This window comes from Homalodisca vitripennis, chromosome 1, assembly GCF_021130785.1.
Source record: "Homalodisca vitripennis isolate AUS2020 chromosome 1, UT_GWSS_2.1, whole genome shotgun sequence".
In the NCBI taxonomy this organism is placed as follows: domain Eukaryota; kingdom Metazoa; phylum Arthropoda; class Insecta; order Hemiptera; family Cicadellidae; genus Homalodisca; species Homalodisca vitripennis.
Genome location: NC_060207.1, coordinates 90,729,663 through 90,756,695, shown reverse-complemented (window position 1 = coordinate 90,756,695; position 27,033 = coordinate 90,729,663). Strand labels below are relative to the sequence as shown.

The 27,033-nt window shown below is 33.4% G+C and overlaps 1 protein-coding gene across 1 annotated transcript in view; it reads left to right on the top strand.

Moving 5' to 3' along the window:
• Positions 1-9,587: 9,587 nt before the first annotated feature.
• Positions 9,588-27,033, top strand: part of LOC124369802 (cyclic nucleotide-gated cation channel subunit A-like) — a 35,382-nt gene continuing 17,936 nt past the window's right edge. The window contains exons 1-8 of the mRNA XM_046827950.1: positions 9,588-9,674; positions 12,891-12,992; positions 14,875-14,931; positions 19,522-19,677; positions 21,826-21,988; positions 22,172-22,437; positions 23,794-23,986; positions 25,918-26,165. Of these exons, the coding sequence (XP_046683906.1) occupies positions 9,588-9,674; positions 12,891-12,992; positions 14,875-14,931; positions 19,522-19,677; positions 21,826-21,988; positions 22,172-22,437; positions 23,794-23,986; positions 25,918-26,165 (1,272 nt within the window). The remainder of the gene's footprint in view (positions 9,675-12,890; positions 12,993-14,874; positions 14,932-19,521; positions 19,678-21,825; positions 21,989-22,171; positions 22,438-23,793; positions 23,987-25,917; positions 26,166-27,033) is intronic.

Here is a 27,033-nt window from a genome sequence, read left to right as displayed (position 1 = left end):
CAGGTGGAATTCTATTTCGGCGATAAGGTGTAACACTATAAACGTGAAGTAAGGGTTGAATGAGGGGTGAAAATATTCAGCACGTGCGCTGTTTACTCGATTCGTTTATACTCACTGGCCAGTGTTTCCCAATCTGGTGAACAAAATACATTTACTCTCACGTAATTTTCTACTCATATCTGTCGTATCTGTACACAATCCAAAAGAATACGGCTCATACCATTGTAGGCTAAGTTATGAGATTTTACTGTGTTTGCTTAATTGATTGGAAAATTAAGTTATGGCACGCAATATACTCTCCCAAAAAAATAGGGTTTTTCTTCGGAATTATTTTGTTAGCTAAACGACAGCAATCAGCTAATTGGCCCAGAGACAAAATGAACTCGAGCCGTTTCTGCTCGTCACCTGGTCAGAATAGACTGTGTATCCGGTTAATACGACTCTGGTTTGATATTGAATAGAGGACTCTCTCCCTTGTTCGGCAATTGTTATTGGAATTGTACTCTGTTTGTACTGTTGTAATGATTAAGGCCTAGTATAATTGAGTTTAGGGATTTACAGGTTTCCCTCACGTTTAGGAATATAGACGTGGATTTAATGAACATTTTGAAACTATTTGCTTTAAATCTTACGCTTCAAGAGATTGGTCGACAAACGAAGAAACGAAATTGACAAACAAATCAGCTATATGACATACAAAATCTGTAACCAGATTCTAGCATCACTTGTTTAAAACTGATGGTAATATACAATTCTCTGCAAACACTTTTTCTAAAATATCTCTTAATGAATCTAATGAATCATTGTGTGAAGCGTTACACTCACATTATCTAACGCAGCAAACATTATTCAGAAACAATATTGTGGTAGCGTGGAGGTAACCGAGATTGTTTTCATTCCCAATTCTTGGAAAGCATTACAATTCTAACTCATCAAGATAGACGATGCAACAGAATGTTGCAAAACGCAGCATTTCTAGCAAAGACCAATGAATCTGTTTACGGATCATAGAACTTATATACCATAATATCAAATATTTGAAGTGAAACGACGAAAAATTATAACTGATATGAACTCTAAACAATTCGCATTTTTATTTCGCATATATATATATATATATATATATATATATATATATATATATATATATATATATATAGAACTGTAACATAATTGTTTCCAGACTATTGGTCTTCTAGTTATTGTAATCAACAGTGTATGATGATTCTGTGTGGCCACTGTGCATTGACACACAGAATATAGTGAAGATCACTGTGAACACTATGTATCAATATAGAAGCTAGGATGTCCCTTTTGTGGACACTGGTATCGATGTAGAAGCTAGGAAGGATCTCCAGCCCTATGTGTCACTTATTACCTTGATTTTTCAGTATGTACTGTAAAGTAGAACTCTATTTTATGAGAGCATAACTTATATCCAGTACATCTTAATTTATTTCTTCTCTTAAAACTGTTAAAAATAATGTATTAACATAGCAAAAAAGAGGGCTGTCTATTACTATGGAATTGTTATTTTTTAAATAAGATATACTGGTTTTGATTTAGGTTTCCGAATAAATAAGTGATTTTAATAGAATCCAGGAGACACCCTTTGCGTGCTTCTTTATAACCAACACCAGCTCGATTTAACCCTGTAAATTGTCCGCAAACTGTACTGTATCCAGCGAAACCAATGTCATTGCACATCACACTCATCAGCACTGGCTCGTCTGCTTGCATAGCTTTATAAATTACCATGCTATCTAATGGCCATCTAACATATGGTAGTAACTTTAGTTTATGATCTATCTCCAGAATCAACAGTCATCAGTCAGGTTTAATGGCACTAATACAATTAGAATACATTTGGTTTATGCATGACAGTAGAACCTGTACTGGGTACAGCAAAAATCGATCTGTACCTTAATCTGGGCTAGTAATCTGTAACTTTATGTCTAAAAGCGCCACACTACTAAACACAATTGTAAAAACTGTTCGTTAATAAGCAGATGTAGTATACTGCATAGAATGACAGAGTGGGTGAGACTCCCTCACGTTGACAGCTGTTGCAAGTCTAAACATGAGGGAGTAATTTCTCCCCTACCCACCCTGACTAGAGTAGAGCTAGTCTCTCTCTCTCTCTCTCTTGATATGACTGAGAGCTAGTGCCTGTTATTCTTCCTCGTGGGATCTCCATAAGAGGCGGCCTCAACTCCAACCTTACCTAACCTGAATATTATGTCGTTATGAAAGTAGCACCAAGTTCTTTTAAAGACTAGCAATGAGAAGTTTCCTCATCTCCTTGTTCCAAGAGAACAGAACAGTAATTTTACACAATTTTAGTACCCAACTAGGAAATTACTATTTCAACTTCTTTCATAAATGATTTTTTAATATGTTTTTAATACCATGTACAAGTAATAACAACCCGGCAAAGATGTTTCACTACATTACGTGACTCCAGAGCTAGGTCAGGTTTTTTACAACAAAGGACAGTGGAAACGGATGGTTAAAGTAAAGCAGGATAATTACTTTAGTTGGTGAATGTTGTAAGTTGCCGCGCTGAGTGCAGCAATAAATGTAAACTCTTCAGCCAGTTGGAGCTCGGCCAACGCCACTTCACTCCTCTCCGATGTCTTATAACCCCGTGGCTTTTATGAGTTTATGGGGTTCCAACGACGTCTTCCTCATAGCTCGAGTTTATTGTACTCTTACCACATCAGGAAACTCTAACCTGGGGACATTCCTCAGTCCGGTTTGTACGGCAGCGATAGAAGAGTTAGTGACCATGTGCTGATTTGCTACACTAACCCTGAACTCTTTCAGTGGAAGGGTCCAATCTCATCACTCCACTTTGATAACTAGGCACGCCCCAAAACAGGGCACAAACTTTCTCCCATTCAATAATAGTAACCATTTTGCAATTCCTTTACAACTTTGTGAATCCGTGGTTTTAATTGCTTTCTTACACAAAATCAATATGAAATATCTTTTTAGTCTTATTTTATTTAGATGTGGAATCTTAGGCATATCTAAATCTACTCCGCTTTATATTGTTATATATGAATAAAGATTGGTGAACAAAAAGTGCTCGCTCAAGCGGGACTCGAACTCGGATCTCTCACTTACGCGGGAGAGATATTTAAAGTATATTATTATATTATACACAGAGTGTTTTTTTAAGAGTATCGACATTGGAATCTGCTTACAGAGATAAAAAAAACTTTAAATGAAGAACTTCGTTTATTGTTTCCCAATAACAAAACTGTTTTATTATAATTTCATTTTATCTTACAGAAAACCATGTATTTTCAATACGGAGCGAGATATTCGATATAGAAATGTTTTATTTTCTCTGAATTTTTTAGATTCGAAAATTATTTTCCTCGCACTTGTGAACTAATGATTAAAATTGGACTATCTAAGTGCAATTTTATTTTACGAGAAGGACTCATGCTAGTTTTCTCTTAAATCGACACAGGATTCGAAGAATGAAAGCAATAAATGAATGATAAGTTTTTATCGTAGTTTATGTTTGTAGTTCTGCATCTGTATGAATATATGCAATTGTTTCTTTAGAAACCTAATAAATAATAGTAATATCAGCCAAGATAAAGAAACAAAATCACGATGTTCAGCCAAATAATATGTAGGTCTGCATTTAATTATTTATAAATGGACAACGAATTACAACAAGACACAGTGCGGTTCAAGACAGCTACATTGCTATTTCGTTGGCTGGCTGGGGTGAAACTTCCATTTAGGTTTCTGACAAGTGGTTTTAATTTTCAAATTAAAAATATGTGATCTGTATTAAAATTGATCATTTGATTAACCCTTCCGCTCCCATTTGATCTCCGTCGAAACTAGTGCCGCTGGTTATCGATTTCATTTTCCAATTCCTCTATAAATCGTGCTTATACAGTTCTATGTTGCACTCGGTTCTAACACGTATGTGTTAGTCATTTTGTGAATGAGAATACGTAAAAAGTTTCAAAATCCTAATAACAATTTTTTTTATCCAATCTAATCAAAACAGGCAATAATGAATTATAGATTTTAAATGTAACTACTGTGCAAAGGCAAACAATATTGAACAAGGCAATATTGAAAAAATTAAACTTAACCCACCTCAATGTATACCGTATTGCATTAATTGATAAATGAATTAACACTACAGAAGTACATTTAAGTAATTTAGATGGATATAAGAAGTGTACTTTTGTAGATGTTGTAACTACGTAGATTGCCTCAGTGGAATGGCTTGCCAATGATTCATATCTCCTTGTTTCTTGAGAGCCGGCCAAGAAAGTAAGACAGGCTGTCCAGACCCTGTTATTGAGCGGCTAGACCACTCTCCACCACAGCCTGTGATAACCCGCTTGGAATCTCATCCCAGAATTGTGTTTGCTGTGTGTGGACTATGTAATTGCTTCTGTCTTGTCCATATTTCCACCCGTATACACATCCCATGAAATGTTAGCATAAACAAGGAGTCTAATCCCTATTCTTGTAATCCTCATCTCATCATCAGTTATTTCGTATTCGTATATTATACACTACAGAGAATTGGCATTGTGTTTACTAAATTTGTACATATGGTAATAGCTTAATGTAATTTCTATAAATATAAATTAATAACAAGTAATCTTTACAATAGTATAAGGCAATTTTTTTTTTAATTTTGGTATATTGACGATTTTTTTACACCTTTCTTTATGAAGAATTGACAATTGTTATTAATGTTTTGCAAAATTCAAGCATTCGCTCATGACTTTATTCTGTGTACTTTATAAAACTCTATGACAAAATTAAAATCATTGAAATAATTTTAATAGGTTTATCAGTAAATAATTTTTGTATTTAAAAATACAGTTGTGCACTGTAGGGTAAAACTTGCATGTACTGAATACAAAGTTATGAAACATCTATAACCGAATAAAAAGTTCAGTAAGTAAAAAATTTAAATTTTAAGTTTGGAATCACTGCAAATGTCTCTTATTCCCCTTTATTTGCCATTGAGTACCAATTAAAATTCAAATATTTTAAGCCTCAGTACCAAAAATTGTTTCATTTTCAATGTAAATCGTTACGTGGGGGCGGATAGTATTAATCTACCATATAACATGTTAATATTGTATTTTATATTAGATCTACCACTAAAAATAAAATTATGTGTATCATTTTCTTTCCTTGTCCACTCCAAGGCCTCGTCTTCAACCAGGGTAGGCCTTGTCACATCATTTTTTTCTTCATCGCCACTTTCACTCCAAATATCGTTGTTAAAGTTACTAAAACTGTCAGAACGCTAAATGTGATCTTGCCATGACCCCATTTAATATGGCAATTAATAAAAACAAATAATCAAAAGATGAAAAGGTGAACAATAACAGAATTCAAAAGAGTCGACCAGCCTCAAAATCGAGCATGGTGTGTTTAAACATATTGCCCATCGATATATTAGTATAGACAAGTCCCTTGTCTACGCAGTTCTTCACATGACACCAATTCAGTGTTTACTCTAAATAAAAATACAACGTATGCCGTGAAATATTAAAGAAATTTTTATTCGTACCTTACTTAGTTTTATTTTCTGATTCTTAGCAAGAATTGATATATGACATTTATATTTCACTAAAAAATAAAACATATAAATTTTACCGAGTGAACCTGTAAATTGGATAAAATACAGCGCACAACTAAGAAATTGACGCTTGAGAAATTCTGATAGAGGCCTCTAGGGTTAAAAAACTAATCCGTATGCATTTAGGTGGACAGTGGTATAGCCAAGGAGGCTTATATGGGTTTCAAACCCCTCCCCTTCCATCAAAGAAGTCTTTTATGGATAGCCCAAAATATAATCGAAAATAAAAGGAGAAGAGAAAAATATAATCCGAAGTACAATAGCCGCCTTCTTAACCGCCCCCGGATCAATCGTCCACGGCTTAACCTTCGCCGTTCCATGAAGTGAATAACGTCTATTTTAGCCGTACTCAATGCTATAACGATGGAAAAGTCACTGTAAGTCGGATGTTTCTTTTGTTTCAGTTCTGAGTTATCTCTACTGCCGTACAGTATTACTTATAATTTATTGTGAACCCATTTAATGAGTCTTTGTATTTTTGCGACTCACACAATAAGTGGAGAAAAATTTAAACGGGGTTATGTGGTTATACAACGTTAAACAAAAATATATGGTTATACAAAGGTTAGTCATTAAAAGTCAAAAGTGGCGAACTAGGAGCCACGAAAGAAAGCCATTCAATTAGAGTATAAAATGTCTACGCAACACAGTCTACTTCAGTAGGCTTAGAATTATATTTTTTAACCTAGGAATTGTATAATGATGACATTAGTAATAGCTGACTTTTTGCGTATCCGACCATGCTTCGGTCCATTAGATGGTCAATTAAAAGATCTTCTAATGTTCTGGAAAAACTACACACAATCTTGGGGGTTTTGGAGGGTATATCTATTGTTTATAAATACAAACCCCCGTGTACACCCTCCGGTTTGGAAACCCTGATTATGCTACTGTAAGACACCATTTGGTTGTATCGGTTGAATCTTCGGACTGCTGTTCAAATTGGTACCATCGAAAGTTGTCTTAGTGAATTCAACACAGTCTACTTCAGTAGGCTTAGAATTATATATAAAAGGTTAGTCATTAAAAATCAAAAGTGGCGAACTAGGAGCCACGAAAGAAAGCCATTCAATTAGAGTATAAAATGTCTACGCAACACAGTCTACTTCAGTAGGCTTAGAATTATATTTTTTAACCTAGGAATTGTATAATGATGACATTAGTAATAGCTGACTTCTTGCGTATCCGACCATGCTTCGGTCCATTAGATGGTCAATTAAAAGATCTTCTAATGTTCTGGAAAAACTACACACAATCTTGGGGGTTTTGGAGGGTATATCTATTGTTTATAAATACAAACCCCCGTGTACACCCTCCGGTTTGGAAACCCTGATTATGCTACTGTAAGACACCATTTGGTTGTATCGGTTGAATCTTCGGACTGCTGTTCAAATTGGTACCATCGAAAGTTGTCTTAGTGAATTCTATGTACGCGATCTACATGGATGTGAGGAAAACAGTTTTAGGAAAAATGACACTGGTTCCAGGGATCTGAGTGATTCCCATTTCTATATAATGGTTTCCATACTCTTAGACGATGAGTGGTTCAGACGTTCAGTGTTTCGAATACGAATGGGTCTGTATTCTCTGCTATAACAAGACAAATGAGATAGAAGCCCATTAGGGCTGGCTGTCAGTGTTAGTGGCAGCTAAAACTAGTGGGTAACTGCTTCTACTGTATACAACATCACAGTTGGCTGCAGTTGTTGGAAGGTCTTCAGATTTGTATTATGTTTTCTTAAACTTTCTAATCAAATATAACACATCGGTCCTATCTAAGAATTGGTATTTACGAATAATAAACTAGTATATATATTCACTATCACAAACAAATAAAACTAAAAAATAATTATATCAGTGACTTAGGTTCAAATTGAAGAATCCATATTTACGAAACATATGCTACTGCGAAAAATATTCAGTAGTCATAAAATACTAGATCCAAAAGAAAAGATTATTTTACTAATTCGTTCTTTATTCATTTATTAAATTTTTTTTCTAAACTCAGCCGACGAAGTCATAACTTTGAATGTTGTACACATTCATTGAAAACAACGTTTAGAGCTACACAATGATTTTGCGACACTTCTTATAGTTTTAATATTTAGCTCTATATTAAGGTAAGCATTAATAAAATAAGTTAATACTGATTAGCACAAAACAATTTCTTAGGTTTAAAACTAGTATTACGACTTGCAAGATTTTATTTCCTACTAAAAATAAAAATAAACAACTGGGCGAGATAAGAGTTATTTGCTAGAAATTAAAAGATTATTTTTCTAGAATTATTCTAATTGGAATGTTACTGAACCATACAAGTATGTATTTACCAAAGGACAAATCATTTCACCTTCCTGCTTACAATAGCCGTTACAAAATTTGTGACGGCAGTTAAAGGCAGGTCGGTTGCTATAGAGACGGACCTAAATTGATGGCTGGACCCTCCTCCTCCTCCCACCCCATAACAACACTCATAAACCCGCGCCACCATCTCCTTAACCTTGTCACAAATATCACGTATCTACTTTACTATCATGGAACACCGCACCTCCAAATGCTCAATAATAACAATAATCTATCAATCGTTATTAATCATCAACAGTAAGTTGTGTTATTTAGAGTTTATTTTTATCGTACATTTTTAGTTTCAAAAATGTGCCGACTATTAAAGCATATTTCGGATAAATGATCGTAGATATTTTCTTCCAACCACATTTGATTTCTTTTGGGATTTTGGCTCACACTCTCGTTTTAATAACGTTTCCAGTGTCAATTTTTGAAAAACTTAGCAAATAAAAAGATTCTGTTGTTTGATAATTTGAAAATTGTTAATTTACGTTTGCCAATTGTTAATAAAGGCCAAAATATTTTATTTATTGTTAATTTTGTTTTGGTTATTTTATGGAGGTTTGGAATTTATTTTCGATGATTACGGATGCACCTGACTTTTAAGTTACTTCTGGAATTACTTGGATTTCCTAAAACATCTTGGGTTTGAATCCTTTTGGGAACACCCTGATCGGGATAACTTACATGGAAAATTTGTGATGTGTCTGAAGAAGATAGTCTCGCTATCGAAAGGCCTCACAAAACAATAAAATTCTTAAATATTGGTTTTATGTTTTTTCATGTAAGTTAACAGTGACCAATATAAGCTCCATCTACAGCATTTCAACTGATCGGGATACGCAATAGCTAGGTGATTCCTAATGGGTAAGCCTAAGCACCGATTTAGGCTTCGATTCAGATTTGCCGTTACATTTTCGGAATGAGGAATTAAACTTAATTTTTAATAAATAAAATTAATGATAAAACCTATATAGATTATGTGAACTCTTTTCGTTCATTTTAAAGTAGAAACGTACTTTGATATGCTATGAATAAATTTGTCAACGGCGGTTCAATCATGGTCTATTACAAGATATACTAGGCTGAACTCAGATGAGGGTACTGTTATACATCATGACAATGATTATAACCTTGTCGTGGTTCTGTCTGAGATATGTATAAAGGATGTTTATTTCTATATATAATAACCAATTTACATGTCCATTATGGCTCCATCATACCTCCTAGATTCATACCACTATACGCCCTAGGTCGATGGGTAATCCCTTGCCTCTATCTACTAACTAATTAGAATTTCCATGGTGGCGCTGAATACTCTCCTATACATCGTTTTATAAATTTTCATTCTCTGTTCTGATCTGCAAAATTTTCTTAAGCTCCAGAGAAACAGATATAGTTTACATATGGTTCTCTACATACCGTGAAACTCCAAGTCTCCTACAGCCTTATACTAAGGTTATGGCTATGTTCTTTATCCTGATATTTATGGTTCCCTTACTGTTTCAGTTGTAATAATTATACTACTGCTGTGTTGCAGGGATGCGGATGGGCGGAAGCTTGGCCCGGGATCCTCTGACCAATGTGGATCTCCATGATGGCCGCTAGAACGCTAGACTCTCCTAGGTTCATACACGCAGACGATGGTTCTGTTCGTATATCCAGAAGTCATGCTGCATATCAGGTAATTTGTATGTTCTTGAATAAATATTCTCTGCACCAACAAGAAGGATTATATATATAACATTGTAAAATACAATTTAAATTGTAATATGTGTACTTGATAACTGTCCGCGTGTTTTTGACCACTTTTCATCGGGATCCAAACAGCTTTTTAGCTCTTAGTAGTACTATTATATAGAATTCTAATCGGTAAGGTATAAGATTTATAAGCAAATTGCAGTTTTTTCGTCTTAGTTTCAGTGAGAACATCGTAAGACGTAAGACGTACATGATTGGCAAGGTTGTATTTCTTATTTTTGTTCCGATAAATTATCAAAGGGTGTATAAGTTTAAAGCATCAGGATGGCAATTGGATTAAGTACTGATTATGGCTGGTATGAAGATTAGTTCTAAATGTTCACCTTAAGTTAGATGAAATGCAGCGTGGCTAATGTCCTAAATGTGTTCTACACCGGAGTAACCACAACCCCCAGGTGCCGAATGCTACATTCCCACTGTGGAAATTACCACTCCCTCCTATAGGGCTGAATTACATAAACTTATGTAATACAATACATTTTCGATGCATACTATTATGAAACCAGGATTGTTTTTTTTTTTCAGATGATACAAACTGTTGGATGAAATAAATGAAATTAAAATTAAAATTAAATGAATGATGTCTTTATTGAACAAAAAGAAAAACATATTCAATTGGCGAGGTTAGGACTATTAAGTCCTCTCTTAATCCTAACCATAAATTTACAATCGATACGTTTCGTGTAAAACAGAGCCACAGTATAGTATACATTTCTGTTTTAAATTCAAAAATGATAATCTATATTTGTATAAATTAATAAAATTAAAAGAAGATTCTTCGTAAAATTAAATAATAAATAAATAAAATAAAACTGAAGAAATTAACAGACAATCACCCATCACCATTCATACAAATCCAACGTCCCATACCTTATGCCACGAAATCGTCAGCCCGACGAGGCCCGGAACAGATGGTCCCTAATCACCTCCCGAAACCGTTCCCGACTGCAAATACCTCTGATATGATCTTGGAGGTTATTTCATAGTCGATAAGCATAGACTGTGAATGATTGATATCTCATGAAAACGCAAACACACTAAAAGAAAAGTGTTACAACAACAGATATTAAACTATTTTGTAATGCAGTGTTCTTCGTAAACATTATAAATTGACAAATATTATAATTAATGTGGTTGATAAATTTAATCATTATAAATTTTTACGTTTATAGTATTGAAAGTGTAGACTAAGCTTAAATAAGTAACAATACTTAAGCTTAAGTAGCAAGTATTAAGTATGTAATGCTTGATTAATAGTGTAATGCAGATATCAAAAACAAAGCTACTATCTAGCTTTTGTTACACATTTAAGGACTATTAAAAACACATCAAGTTGTTTTTGACTGAAGTAGACCGTTTAAACATCAACTATGGCCCCAGCAATACCTTGGACAGGAATAAACTGCAGTGGCCATAGCTGTACACTTTTTGGCCCAAATGGGCTTCTCAGACTTACTTCTCATCGGAGTTTTAATGCAAAATCAACTTCTGTTTCAACATGAACGCCCCATTATTCATTATATCGTAGCAGTGTTAACTCAGAAGGAAAACACTTCGACTTTAGGATTTCTCCGAGGTGACCTAAAATATTTTCATTAATACTTAAATCATATATCATGAAATAATGAGTTATTTTACGATACTTATAAAAACTGTTTCACTCTCCTATTCGAGAACCCCAAAACACTTCTCTTTAAACTTAAATCTAAGCTGGATCAGGAGATTAGAATATTTTTCAGTGATTATCCCCTATAACTCAGAAGTGGTTAGAACATCAATTAAGATTAATATGTCCACGACGTGCTTGTATTTCAAGTCTAATGCTAGACTCCAGTTCTAAACTGAAAGGGCGTGAAAATGCATTCATTCCAAACCTCAGTTTAGCTCTTAAGCAGTTCATTCCAATAGCTGAACAAAGAACTATGTTACTAGTCTATAATATTGATTTCACTTATCTTACGGGGTTGTTTTTATGGTTATTCAATATTTTACTTTCTTCTAGCTAAACTGAAGAGGGGAGGGGTTTACCTATATTTCTTACTATAAGAAAGTAGAACTACCATGAAAGATTTCACATCTATAGTTCATGTGATTCTCGAGATGTTCTGCAGACGTACAGACAGACAGACAATCATACAATAATAGAAGTTGACACAAATATTACACACCATAAAAGTCATTCTTGTAGAAATGGAGTTTCTTGAAAAATTGAAAGTCTACATATGAAATGTTTTTTCCATATCTTGCCACATGACAAATTTAGATTTTTTTTCTTTAAATTGGGTTTCCTTAAATCATAAAATTCTACACACCAAATCACTATGAAATGACGTATATGTTGTGATAGTTAGGCTACATGTGTTAATAATATGTCACAGTTTTAATCTGTTGCATTCTTTTACAAATTTAATTGTTCTGATATTTCCTCGTTACCATCTTAATTATCCATAAGACCAATCTTAAAATATTCGCTAAAGTTCAGCTAAATCCCATGTGACAAGCATTATCATCGAACTCAGTGATCCTCAAAAATAAATAAAACTTCATGTAAAATTTCCAGTCAATAAGACAGTTAGTTTTTTAGATAGTGTGTGGACAGACAGACAGATAGACAGAAATTAAACTTGTTCAACCCTATGAGTGAAAGGTCTCCCTGAAGTTCAGCCAACTCTGGAACAACAATAATTTTACTGTAATTCTTTTTAACTTATCACACATAAGGTATGCAATTTTATTTATTATTGTTTTCAAAGACTACCAAGCTTACTATTTCAATTCAGAAAACATTAACCGCAGTACCCCTTAATTGTCAAGTGTTAATACTTAACGCCAAAATAACGTCGTAGTAATGGCGTGTGCTAATAAATTACATTTCATATATTTAAACTAATTACTTTGGAATTTTGCATATTTATCTAGAAATAAATCTATAAATTGCGTGTCAATTTAGTTTGACGCTTTTCCCCTAATTTTCTCAGAATTTTGTTAAGCACTTATTCCAAAAATGTAAATGGACATTTGTCTAACCACTGTCCTCTCTACAGAGACTTGTTAGAGTGATATGTTATGGAATAAAATATTCCACATACTTTGTACGAATAAATACAAATGTAGTATAACATAATGCTATCCTCGACAGGTGGTGCCAGTGCCCACAGTGTCCGGGCAAAGTTTCAACAACGAGTCGGACTCTGGGGCAGCGCCCAACCAACTTTTCTCCAAGCCTTCTTTGCTCCAGTGTGTGAGTATCCTAGTTTTGAGTCATAAGAGAAGATACTTCCTATGGGTTTTGCATCTTTTTAAGGTGATTCGTTTGACGACAAACTGCATATTAATTGACTACGTTAAACGTTTTTAAGCCAACACGGTCCAAACCTTGAACATGTAACGCCTAGGTTAGAAAATCGCAGCTTTATCCCTACACTACGGTGAAGATCAGAATCTTATTGAATTAATGAAAATTGCACTAGTTTCATACCTCTCAAGCCTAACCAGAATTGTACGGACACACACAATAATTATTAAATATAAAATGCATCTTGATTTGTGAAAGTTAATCATAGGCCAACTACCAAAATTATATTATAAACACTATATAGACCAAAATTACTTATTTCATAAACTTCATTAATATATATTCCACTTATACATACTATAAGGAGTAATAAAATTTGTAACTAGTTTGCACTTTTCTTAAATGTTTTATATAAGTGTTAATATTGTATCTGCCTCATAATGTTTTTATGTATTCCAATATGCTACTAAACTTATACACGTTTTACTTCATAAATGTGAATAATAATTAAATAATATGTACGTAATCAAATAAGCTTCTTCTCAATAAATTATTGGCGGGTTTGTAAGATAAATTTCTTCTGTAGATTTATTTTTTTATTTATTCTTTAGTTCGTAAGTACAAGTACAGGGTACCTGAGAAGCATTCTCTTACACTCTGAAATGGATACTTGGCTTTATTTTCCTATCTATATATCATCTTTGATTACATTGATTCCAATACCAGTGCACTTTGTTCGGTGAATGCAGTAAATAAATAATTTCAAAATATATTGTCATTCCATGTAAACTATTATGCAATCATTACGCTGAAAATTACAATAGCCAATGTCAATAAATTTTTATTTTGTAACGGCTTTCTGTAGCAAGGCTATCTCAAACTGTACATAATTAAATATCAGATCTCTTATTTTAATTATATCCTACCTTTTTTAGTTATATCAGCTCAAATCATAAAAAAAGTTTTTTTATTACAATTGTCACTGGTGATAAAAAATCATTTTGAAGGTAATTATTAAGTACTAAGTATATTATCCATCCATTGCTCCACCGAAAAATCATTAGAAATTTTAATATTTTGTTTTATTAATTTCAGTTGTTATTGCATACACAAATCGTAGAGTATAAGTTTTAATATACTTTATTAAAATTCAGTTAAAAACATGTGTTAGTAATGTTTCATTTTCGTCATACCTAACTTCAAACTGGCTATTGATTACATTGCTGTTTGCTCCAATACACTATTTTCCTAATAATTCAATTAAACCCATAAAACAGTACACCAATTTCAAATAAACTATGGAGAATTCTATTTGAAACATTTTAGTTCTTAGGCTTACACGGCCGGTGTCATAAGTAACGTCTTTGTTTTTGAGTTCACACAGAGCCGTAATTGTTCACACTATAAAGTTTATGACATTTTTGGCCTCTCTGTGCTGAGTCTCTTAATTTAGTCAATGAAGGATAGTAAGAAAGAAAACCACTTCAGAAAAGAAGACAGTCCGTTCTCAAAAGGCTAACAGCTATAATAAAGAAGTCATTATTGTCATTGTTTGGTTAAACTTCAGCCAATCACGAAAAAGCTCCGCTCCCTTCAAGTCACCTGTACAAGGGAGCATGTATTATCGACAGTTTCGGTTTAACATCTCTTGATCGAAGATGGCTCTTCACAGCTAAGACGAAATGTTTCTAGAATATAACCGTTTGAGTTATCTGTCGACGCGTTGTGAACTGGCAAACTTTGATGTAAATACTGTAACTTGTTAAACTTAACATGAACATTTGACAATGTGCTGTAGTGTTCATTGACATTTATCTTTCTTAAACAGGATTCCGGGGAGAGGAGAAACCGCCGTCTACTCCAAAGAATTGCCTTTACGCTCAGAGTGAGTACCAAAAACCTTTTATTTCTGAACAGCAATAATGGTTAACTTAACGAAAATAAAACAATATCGGACTCAGAGTTAATTACAGTTTTGTAATGCACATAGTTCCTATGTACAATATACAAAATACATTGATATTAGGCTTCACAAAAATATCAGTTCACATCTAGCTCATACTACATGTCACGTATTATTCACATTATATGAAAAACTATGAACATAACTGTAATAATGGACTTCAAATCCTAATACTTTTTGGATTTGGGCATTAAAGATCTTCTAAACAACCATTATTCAAGATCTTCAAATATTTAAAAACTTGTTTGTGGTTAAATTTACAATATTTCTTGAGTGAAAATTGGAAAACAGTGTTGTACTTAAATTGCTTAAAAATTAATACATATTTTTGGAATTATACTCCAATGATTCTAGTTTCAGAGGGCTTCAGTGGAAAAGTTATTGATTAGGTGAGTGAGAAATCTTTTTAAGTGATAATCCCAGTTGTGTCAGTACCTTACGTAATTAGTTTGTTCGGAACTCTCCTCGGGATACCGTAGGGAATACATCTTTTTGATAACATTAGTTTAGCTCAAATTATGAGATCATTACTATTTTTGCCAATTATCGTTAAGCTAGAATATAAATGTTTTCATTTGATTGTGTTAATATTTACAGGGCAGGGATAAATTTCGTTTTATATAATATCTAAAGAATGACAAAATATATTATTATTAAAGACTAATTTTACTTATTTTTACTTGGCATGTGCAGCAAGCCCCCACAGTATTTCAGGAAATTTTCTATATACACGAATAGAATATTTATGCGAATACAATCTTTAAACATAGAGATCGTTTAAAACAGTTCATGAAATCATAACATGATAATTATATACAACATACTAAAAAAAGCTTTCCAACTGTATAATGTATTCCTTATGCATCGTTATGTTATGTTTAACTAAACATATTAACTTTATAATTTATACTAAAAGTCGTCTGGGCCGGTAAAAACGGTCCAGTTGTAAAAACAAATAAAAATGATGAGTTTAATTTTTACTATATATTTCAGAAATGTTATATAATCATGAAAATTAACATTTTGTTATAAGAACTTAAACTACTCAAGACAATAAAAACTTATAAATATTTTTCCCGTCAGTTTGGTAGGCCTGCTAAAGATACACAAGCTATTTAAGCCTACAGGTACATAATAATAATAGTTTCCACAAGAACATAAATAGTGAAAAATATGGTTCAGGGAATCAAGTTTTAAGAACATTTCCTTTTCCAGTTGTCTAGCAACACACTGGGGGTCTGGTTCATGTTCTTAACCTTCTTTCTTCTTTTTTATATGCCTTCTTTTTACCCTTTTGTGCAGATTTTCTTTAGAAAAGAAATCATCTTTTAGCTTAAATTTGCACAAAAAGTTAGGTCCTCTTGGATAAAGTTCGTGATGAGAGACGTATTGTTAGAAGACATTGAGAAATATAGACATTTTTATTGCTTCTTTAACAATGTTCTTTTTATGCACCTTGATTTTAGTCGACAAACGTTTTGTTTTAATGAGGCGTATGAATATTTTGAGTGAAACCATACGAAGTACCGAACGTTTTCAAAGTTTAAACTCAAAGTGTCTAAGTTTTCCAATAAATCCTATTACACTTACGGACAAAATCTATTGTTTCAGTTGATAAGTAATAGAGATGCAATATAAGAAATGTTCTACTTTGCCGAGACCGGCAATATTTGATTGTAAAGTATAATCAATATGCTGATGTAAATAGTGAAAGACAGGCACTCGATCAATCATTCGAGCATCACTACTGTCGGCTCAGTGAACGGTCACGAGTTTGTTAGTCAGAAATGTGTTTTATGTAGAATTATTTTAAAGAGACACTTTTTAACTGAATCGAAACTTTTTTAACATAAATACATATTTGAACGATTGTTAATTACGTATCTATATACATGATTAAACATGGAAATTTTGGAATTGCCATGGTTACAGTTTCTATTTCTGTTGCGTTAAGGGGACTGTTACCGCCTATCTTAGTCCATTTAAACTTAATGCAGGTTTCTAAAATAATGAGTCATGATAGAGCTTTGATTTTTTTTATCTTTTAAAGCACACCTTTTTATAGTTCATGACCAACCAAAATTACAATTTATCATCTTTTAGTATTAAAAAACTAATTTTTAAAAATTCACCTTTTTAAAACTAAAAAAATCACAACAAATATTTTATTTCTAAGATAATACTTTTTATTTTGTAAAACCCTTTGGTCACGACCTAGATTATAGTAGTACAAAGTACAAGTGGTAAAACTTTGAGAGGTCTAAGTTCATAAATGGCTGAGAAAACTTGCATCTAAATAGAAAAAACCAACTTACGGGAATCGAAGAAAATGTCTTTAACTACAATAGCCTAGTAGTTTCCTGAGCTGTAGGATGGATTATCTGGGTCTTCACTTTGTGTAAACATGTCTTTAAGGCGTTTTCTTTTCAAAGCTCTCTTGTTCCTTATTTTCTTTTCCAGTTCTTGAACTTTCTTGCCCGCTTCCTTCACTCGCACTCGCTTTTACAAAATGTTTCCCTGGACGTAGGTTTAATGCTTCCAAAACTTGTAATTTACTAGAAAAGCCGTCATTAAAGCTACAAACTGCAGAGTAAACACCAAATTTAAGGGTAGGCAGAGTTGCAAAAGTTCTTTTTGTTATTAGGGACCAAATGACACTATTCAATGACTCATTTTGGTTTTGAGATTTCCCTTTCAAACAACGCTCCAACAGTTTGGTTTCTGAAAGGTCTTTGAAAATGGGTTTTATAAAACTCATAACACACTCAGGGATGTGAAAATGTTTATCATGGTCATACATTTCATTGGTCAGTAAACTCAGGTTATATTTACACCATGTCTCATTGTCTTTAGGGCATAGCTGATGAGTAGGTTTATCATTTGATGACATCGTGTGAAAGTACACTGCCCATATTGCATTTCTCATCTCTTCAACACTCTGCACATTTCGCCTTATGGCCAGGCCATAATAGGTCTGCAGTTTTTGAATATTAGGCTCACTTAGCCTACCCTGCCCACCTAATCCCATACCATCCTCAAGTTTTACTTTACCCGAGACAGATTTTAATTTAAAAAGCCGCTTTCCCATCCTCTTTTGACAGTAGTAACAATAATAATAACCTGAAATAAAGATGCTAGACAGTATAGCCAGCATAAAACGTTAAATACAGCAAAACAATGATGCGGGGTGAAATATATGAAAGTGTTAGTTAGTGGAACATGACTGATGTTCAGTTAGTGTCGAAAAATGACATGCAAGGGTTTCAATAATATTTTTTTTTTTTACCAACTTATATTAATCATAGGAAAAAACAAATTACTGCAATGAAATCAGTACATTCCAAAGAAAAATAAGGAAAACTAAAAAAAATTATTATTTTATTTATTTTTTGGGTAACAGTCCCCGTACATATAGTCTACAAAACTATACCACATATGTACTTTACACTCACCACATTCATCCTTTCATTCATGTCCGTAATAAAATGCGTGCCTCTGACTCTTTCAATATTATAACTCTCAATCAGTAAAATTAGAGAGCTAGCGTTTAGCAAGCAAATAATGTTGACGCTAAATAGTAACATTCATAAATGTGCGTTTATCTTTATACTTTTAGGTGAGACTAATTCAAGCGGCTTAACTTTCAAAATCTTGAAGTGTTGCTATCGGCCTTTTGGATGGTTTAAGTTTTTTTTTTTCAGAGCCATTCTTCTTAAAGATCCTTGAAAACGTGAAAAATTTGAAAAAAGAGTTTTAATTATTCGCAAAGGAATTATAGGTATATCAAGATATAAGTTTTGGAATTTTTGTAAACAACTTAGGGTTACAAGAATATTGTAAGTATAAATATGAATTTAGACTTAAGGGAGTGACATGTGTTAAATGAAATATAACTTTAAATGTGATGTGTTTCAATAAATTATAACTTACGAAAATCAAATATTAAAGTGAAATATTACTTAATGATTTTTTTTATATTTATACACACTTCATTCCCTTTACTTATACTTAATACATATATATAGCAAAAGATTTGAAAATGGTGGCAATGATTACATTAAGTATTATCAATTCTTCAGGGAATAATGAAAAACAGTTTGTTTCATAGTTATTATCTCCAGGAAAAGGTGTTTAAAGAACTGTGAGCACGCCATAATAAACCCTTTAACAGAAAAACGAATTCACAAATTTTTCTTCATAAGGTGGACATTTTTCTATGCTTTTCCAAGTAAAGCTGTTCAAGAAGTATAGCAGCTGTGTTTTGCTTTCGAATTAAATTTTCTCCGACTACTACAAAAGTGAGTATGATACCATGTTAAACAACTTGTTTCATCGGTGGAATCATGATAGACCTTCGGATAGAAGTATCGGAAGACGTTAAACAGTAATAAGACAACATTTCCAATGTATTGACATCCACCATCTAGTCCACCATGTATGTATAGTTTTAAGTGAATTGTAATACATGAAAACCCGCATGGAGTGACAACTTGGTATGTGTTACTGTTTTAGAACCGCTTCACGAGAAGTAATACGACGCCCCAGACGGAGTCTCGGCCCCCCAACTGGTTCGCCGCCAAGTTCCTGCACCGGCCAGGGGTGGAGGAGAAGACTCCTGCCTCGTGGTCCACCCTACACGTTGACCCTACCCAGCCGTTCCACTACAGGGTACATTTCATCGTAAAATACAATTCTTGGCTCATTTCAATGCTTTGTTTAAAGTTTATTTTTATGGAAGGACTGTGCAGGAAACAGGATTTTTCACCTGAGAAGAGCAGATCTCCGGAACGTAGTGTTACAAAACTACGAATTTTTAATCACTGAACAACGACAATTTCTGAAATATCGTTTCTTTCTCGTTTGGCTTTAATTTTTTCTAAAAGTGGTAGACTTATACAATTTAAATTAATTAGAATATTTATAGAATAGGGAATTGCTATATAACCGTGTTATTTAAGTTTACTTCATTCAATTTTAAGTTTCTCAATAGTTAGGTTGACACTGAATGGCTAAGTATTAGTATTTAGTGGTTATTTCATAATTTTTTTTAAACCACCAACTTAATTTTGCGTCTAATTAGCTAACCTAAGTTTATACTTTTCATCCAAACATTTTTTACGGAATTGGTTATAACACATCTGTCTGTCCAGATACAGTATTATTTAATAACAATTCGAACATTTATGTTTTCTGGCATTTCTTAGCAGTCTGAAACAACTTAAAGTTGGTTTTAATATTAATTGGATTAGAGTAGCCAATAACCATTATGGTCAGGATACTGAGGCATTGCTGGTTCTGGCTCGAACGTCAACTTATAGTTATAGAGAGTAATAATTATTATTACTTCATATTATTAATAGAAAAGATATATGGGGCTGGTTAGAATGGAAATAATAAATATTATTTACTATACTAAAATCTGTTCTAGTCATTACTGAACGAAAGTTATTATGTTTCGTTTGCTATAAGTCAACTGGGACACAATGTCTACCAAACTACTTTATTGACGTGACAACGTCTTAAATTAGGTTGCGGCTCGGAGTTACTCATGAAAAAGTGTAACGCCCGGTAACGTTACGATGCCCGTCCAGTGGGTCCGCCGCACGGGATCCGCACGGGATAAAGCAGATAACTGTGGGTCCGCCGCACGGGATAAAGCAGATAACTATGTTTATTCGTGAAAATGTGGAGTGCTTAGATTCGTCATTTACAACAACTACAACAATAAAGGTAAATAATTGTACACTGATATTTCATTATCGTAAACTATGATTGATTGATTAATTGTTAGATTGACACAAAAGTTGAGAAACTGAGTTTATAGGTTATGTCATACTATTGACAAATGTTGATATTGTTAAGTAAATTATTAGTTTAAATCACTCTGCAATCAATCGTAATTCAGTCGATTGAGAAGAAACAGCGCGTATTGCTAGTCAAACATTTAAAATAACAAATTATAACCTCTAACCTGTCATAACAGTGCGACCAAACAAACGAACTAAACCGACCAATCACCACGCGCGGAGTTAGAATTTAACTGTGTTTAGCAAGAATTTCAAATTCCAATTTTAGTAAATGTTTTATTCAACTTTACCATTTACCAAATTTTAATTAATTTCAAATTATGTACAATGTTTTAGTAAACAAAATATATGTCTATAGTTAAAATTTGTGCAATTCTTATTTTCATTCAATTCCTTGTTCCTATTGTGCAATTTAATAATATTCATATCAATAAATATTCTACCGAGAAAAAGACGTTGTCACGTAAAATCTTCGCCCGTAAAACCGACTTTACAGGCAACCATAATTTTTTTTGTGAACATATCTAAGAAAGGATTTTAAGAAATAATTATTAAACTAAATACTGTTGCTTGCATTTTACTTTTGAGATCAGTCAACTTTGGAGATCAAAATAGTACAGTAAGAATACTTTCCTGAAAATTGTCTAAACCTATTGGAAGTTCGAGCCTATAAGATTTTGGAACATTGCACGTTATCTGAAATAATTGTTTACTTAGTATTTTTCTAGCTCATTAGCTTTCCAGAGGAATATATAAATTTCTCATGCAATCAGTTGGCAAGCTAATTTAAAATTAAGAATAAAAATAAACATATTTAAAAGTTTTAATAAAGTTAAGGCTAGTGAATAACAAAGCACAATAAACTACTAATTATTCACCATTGTACAAGTTCCAAAAAGAAAAATTGTTGATACTGACTTTTAGGGAATAACAAATAGTATGTGCAAAAAGGAAATAATTATGTTAGGTGTTGATCAACTATCATAAGAATGCAAATGTTCTGTCGCAGTGGTTGGCAATCGTGACACTGGCTATTTTCTACAACCTGGTGTTCATCATCGGCCGTAGCGTGTTCTGGGAGCTGAACAATGCTGTCACCGTCCTCTGGTGGTTCCTAGACTACACTTGCGACGGCATCTATGTCATCGATACTCTCATCCACGCGCACGAAGGTAACTAGCCGTGCAGTAGTACTAAACAACTACTATATTTTTAATTTTTTCAAAGAACTGTATGCTAATAGCCAATATTTATTGAACTAGCATACATTTTCACTATCCAGTCAAACCTTTCTTGACCACCTATATCAAACTTTTCCATTACCAAATCAGCAATTTTATAATTGCATGTTTTAGGTTATCTGGAACAGGGAATGATGGTGAAAAATTCGGCAAAACTTCGCCAAAACTACGTGTCCTCGAAAAAATGGATTTTCGATTTCGTCAGCCTCATCCCGACGGACTTGGTGTACTTCGTGTATCCCAGCACAGTCTGTGCCCCGATAGTTCCTTGTCCCGTCATCGTTCGCGTCAATCGCCTGTTCAGACTGCCCAGAATGCTCGAGTTCTTCGACAGGACGGAGACGCGCACTGGGTACCCGAACAGCTTCAGAATCTGCAAGGTAATATACATTTTCCATAGAGCCCGACCTTTGACCATAATAGTAATACGTTTATCACAGCATTCTAGAGAACGTCATATATTTTATAATTTCTCTGAAGATATTTAAGATTTATTAACCAATATAAAATAAAATAAAACAGTTCCTGCTCTTTTTTTTCTCAAAAAACTATGAATACTCATAACAGTATATATGGGATCGAAATATATTAATTATTCATAATTCATTTTTGTCAAGAATTAAATATGGTTAAATCCATAACATTGATTATTATGTTGAATCCCAGTTTTTAGTTGGTTTCTTTATTCAGTTTCTAACTTACTCTTTCAATTAATAAATTACCGGAAATATATACCTTGATTTTACTATCAAAAAAATGTGTAACAATTACATACTGCACATAACAAATTTGGTTTCTATTTTCGCAATATGTGTTACAGAGTTCTCAATAGCTATATACATTAAGGAGCTAATACATGAAAACCTTCTGAAAAATACGTAAAAGTAATTTTGTGTTGTTTGATTAATAAAAAACTTATTTTTTCAGTTGCTTTATTGGTGTTCAAAAAACCACATTATCATGTAATTTCCTCTTCCTTGATTAAGAAAATTAATAAAGAATTGTCTTTAGATGTCTTTAGGTAACATTTTGGCTAATATTCTTTCAAAAACTGTTAATTGAGCAGCAATTTCTATATGAGAAAGAATTGTAATAGTTTTAAATTAATGTATGTGGCAATTACAAACGAAAATCTGTGCCATGCACAAAAAAGATTCGGTCAATCTTTATAACACCAAACAAGGGGAAACCCACATGTTATTTATTGAGACCTTAGCCATTTCATACCGTAGCGTCACATATGAGAGTTACTCAGACTCAAAAGAGAAATGTCATACAATGTATTTTCTTTCGTTTAGTTTTGGCTCTCATTCCGCTTAATTTGATTGGGTGTAGTTTTGTGTATAATAAGCTCTTAACAATTATTTTTAAATCTTGGCAGTGATTATGTACATACAGTTACTATACGGCGTCCATAAATTACACTATCAAACTTCACCATTCCATTAGTTCATTACATGTCAAAACAAGTAAGGAATGTATATTGAGTTCCGTATCCATCTAGCCTCTCTATCTTAGTTTACGTTTGTTTCCTTGTGTTTTTAGGGAAAATACATCTTTAAATTAAAAATAGGTATTAAGTTCGTATTTTGCAATTTGCATTATATATACCTGTATACCACTGTACCTTGTTTTTATATATAAGATGTTATATTACGAATTTTGTTACAAAAACTATTATCGAGTTATCTGGAATTACCATAAAAACTGGCCAAATTCATTTTTTTACTGTAAAGGTGGTGTTCGCTATTTTGGTCCTAATCCATTGGAACGCCTGTTTCTACTTCGCTATCAGCTTCGCCATCGGATTCGGCACGGACAACTGGGTGTACAACCTGAACTCCACCAATGAAAATTCCAAGAACTCTACACTGTCCCGCCAGTATATATACAGCTTCTACTGGTCGACTCTCACCCTCACTACTATCGGTGGGTATGGAAGTAATCCAGTTCCAGCAGGACGGATTCTGACAGTAGTTTCATGCTTAATATATAGTAGAATTAGTTTCCCTAATTTAAGTTGCTGTACGTTAAACTTTCAGATAATAGACATCCAGATCACCATAGATTGTCGAAAGGATGGAATTGGTGTTAGAAATTTAATGTCAGTACCGTATCCTACGAATACAGGTCATAGTTTAATCACCATATATCGCCGAAAGGATAGAATTTATGTTAGAAATTGAATGTCAGTACCGTATCCTACTAATACAGGTCATAGTTTAATCACCATATATCGCCGAAAGGATAGAATTGATGTTAGAAATTGAATGTCAGTACCGTATCCTACGAATACAGGTCATAGTTTAATCACCATATATCGCCGAAAGGATAGAATTTATGTTAGAAATTGAATGTCAGTACCGTATCCTACTAATACAGGTCATAGTTTAATCACCCTAGATTGTCGGAATGGTGGATTGGTGTTAGAATTTGAATGGCAGTACCGTACTAATGCAGGTCATAGTTTAATCCCTATAGATTGCCGAAAAGGATGGAATTGATGTTAGAAATTGAATGTCAGTACCGCACTAATACAGATCATAGTATAATAGAGCTAACTTCACATTAATCTATTCGTATAAAAAATCATCGGTACATATTGGTAATCGAGTTGTTAACTAATCAGGATATTATAAATTCTCGTCTTATTATTCTGCTAGTATAAAAACATAGGTTCAGAACAGATATGGATGAAAGAAATCGGTTATTTAGAGCTGTTAAAGAAAAACAGCATACTTAGGTAGGTTAAGAATCTGCTATCCTTTTTTTTATTTTATTAACACATGTACAATTTCTAGCCTTTTTCAACATTTTATGTTACAGTTTTTCCCTTTAGTTTTATGGTGATTAATTAGGTAGCGTAAAACGTCTACACTTGCAGACTGTGTGTATGCAGACAGTTCGCCGACACAACTGTGTCGGAACTGTGTGGAAACTTTCGTTACATTTATCCTATTTGATTTGCATTCACACTAGCGAGCCATGTTTGTTGAAATTGTGAACAATCAGGACGTTTAATCTAAGACTGCTTTATGATTTTCAACCCTGTGCATTATCTACCGAGTAAGAGGCGGTGGAGAATCCGCAAATTTCTTACTAAGAAAGTTCTTAATACGGTCATAACTTACAGTTGGACTTCAAATTGAAATGGTTATTGAAGGTTTCAGATATTTTACAAGAATGACTCCTACATATTTTGAGATTGCATTATATCTTTTTGAATTAAAAATAACAAAGATATGTACGAGCTGCAGAGTTGCCATTTCAGGCAAATTTGACTTGTAACTTCAAGGTACTTAGCAAGTAGTAATCCTAATACCATTTTGTAATACTCCCAAAATATCCAAACAGATTTTGTTAATTGTGCTAACAACCAGGATAGTGAATTCCCCCTCTTAAACAGACATAACACACACAGACACGTGCAGACTTAAGACAACGTACTTTTATCTTGTTCCCGTATTTCCCATTTGGTTTAGAAACAGAAATAAGTGATAAATAAACAAAGATAATTTCTTTTTCCAAAAACACTCAGACAGCGGACTATCAACCAATATTGGATAGACTAAACGGACAATATTTGTGGAAACAAGTCCGCAAGTGCAAATAAAAAGAGAGTTAGAAAATCGTACTTAGTATACCTATTGCATTTTAAAATAACAAAAAAGCGTGACGATTAAAAAAACAGCTGATCTAATAACTGTCCCAAACCATTCAATATTCTCTTTATAACTAATTTATTGTTGTTCTTAATGGCCGCTTTGTTTTAATACGATCGAGTAAATTATAAATTAATAGTTCTTTCTCATTCTGGAACTGTGATAACTTGATAGTTATGCTCTGTTCTACGTCTGTAGGTGAGACGCCGCAGCCAGAAAACGACATAGAGTACCTATTCGTGGTCGTGGACTTCCTGGCGGGTGTGCTTATCTTCGCGACCATCGTGGGCAACATCGGCAGCATGATCAGCAACATGAACGTGGCTCGAGTGGAGTTCCAGAACAAAATGGACGGCGTGAAGCAGTACATGAGTTTCAGACGAGTGTCCAAGGAGCTGGAGGCTAGGGTTATACGGTGGTTCGCTTACACCTGGGCCAACAAACAGGTATGATCAGGTTTCAGATACTCAAGGATCGGTGTTTTAGCATAGTTTAAAAAAGGCCATCTAAGGTTTTTGTGTAAAAATGGACAGAAAAATTGTTAATTCAGAATGGTTAGATATAAATAGACGTTGGCACTCACATTAAATTCACCCTATATTTACAATGTTCATAACATTATGTAATACGTAATTTCTTATTTTAAAAAATTAAATGACGTAGTCTGAGCGAGAGAATTAATGCCATATGGAGCAGCATTCAGCTTTCACGGATACGAGAGAAATATCAGTGTCTAGAATGTTAAACTAACTTTTATATTCAGATACATTTACCGTCTAAGATTTCTCTTGAAATTATTGTCCTACATAAAATAATTTACGCCTATTAAAAACTGCAAAATGTTCTCCAAGCGAGTGACGAAGCGCAGTGGAGTCAGTGATGTCATTATTAACAGCTGGAATCGAGGGATATACTTCCGAAACTGGTTTACTTATTTTTAATAGTAAGTATTTTTCCACATTTCTAGAATTCTCCTTTATATAGCAATACAATTCCAGTCATATCTTCTGAGGTATAACAGCCTATATTTATTTTATCACAATCATTCGAAACGCAAAATTTCTTCAATTCCTATAAGTACAACGTTTTGTTACATTCTTTTATATATATTTTGTATGGCCGATAGAAGAAAGAAAATTCATATTGTCCTAAATCAAATCTTGCTGTATGAACGCGAGATGGAAAGGTAAAATTTCTGAGAGTTAGGTAAAATCTTCAGGTAACTGACACTATGAACGAAAATCTTCATATTCGTTTACCTGACTTGTGCCACACCGCCCCACCAGTCCAAATTTCTATCAGTCATAGCTTATA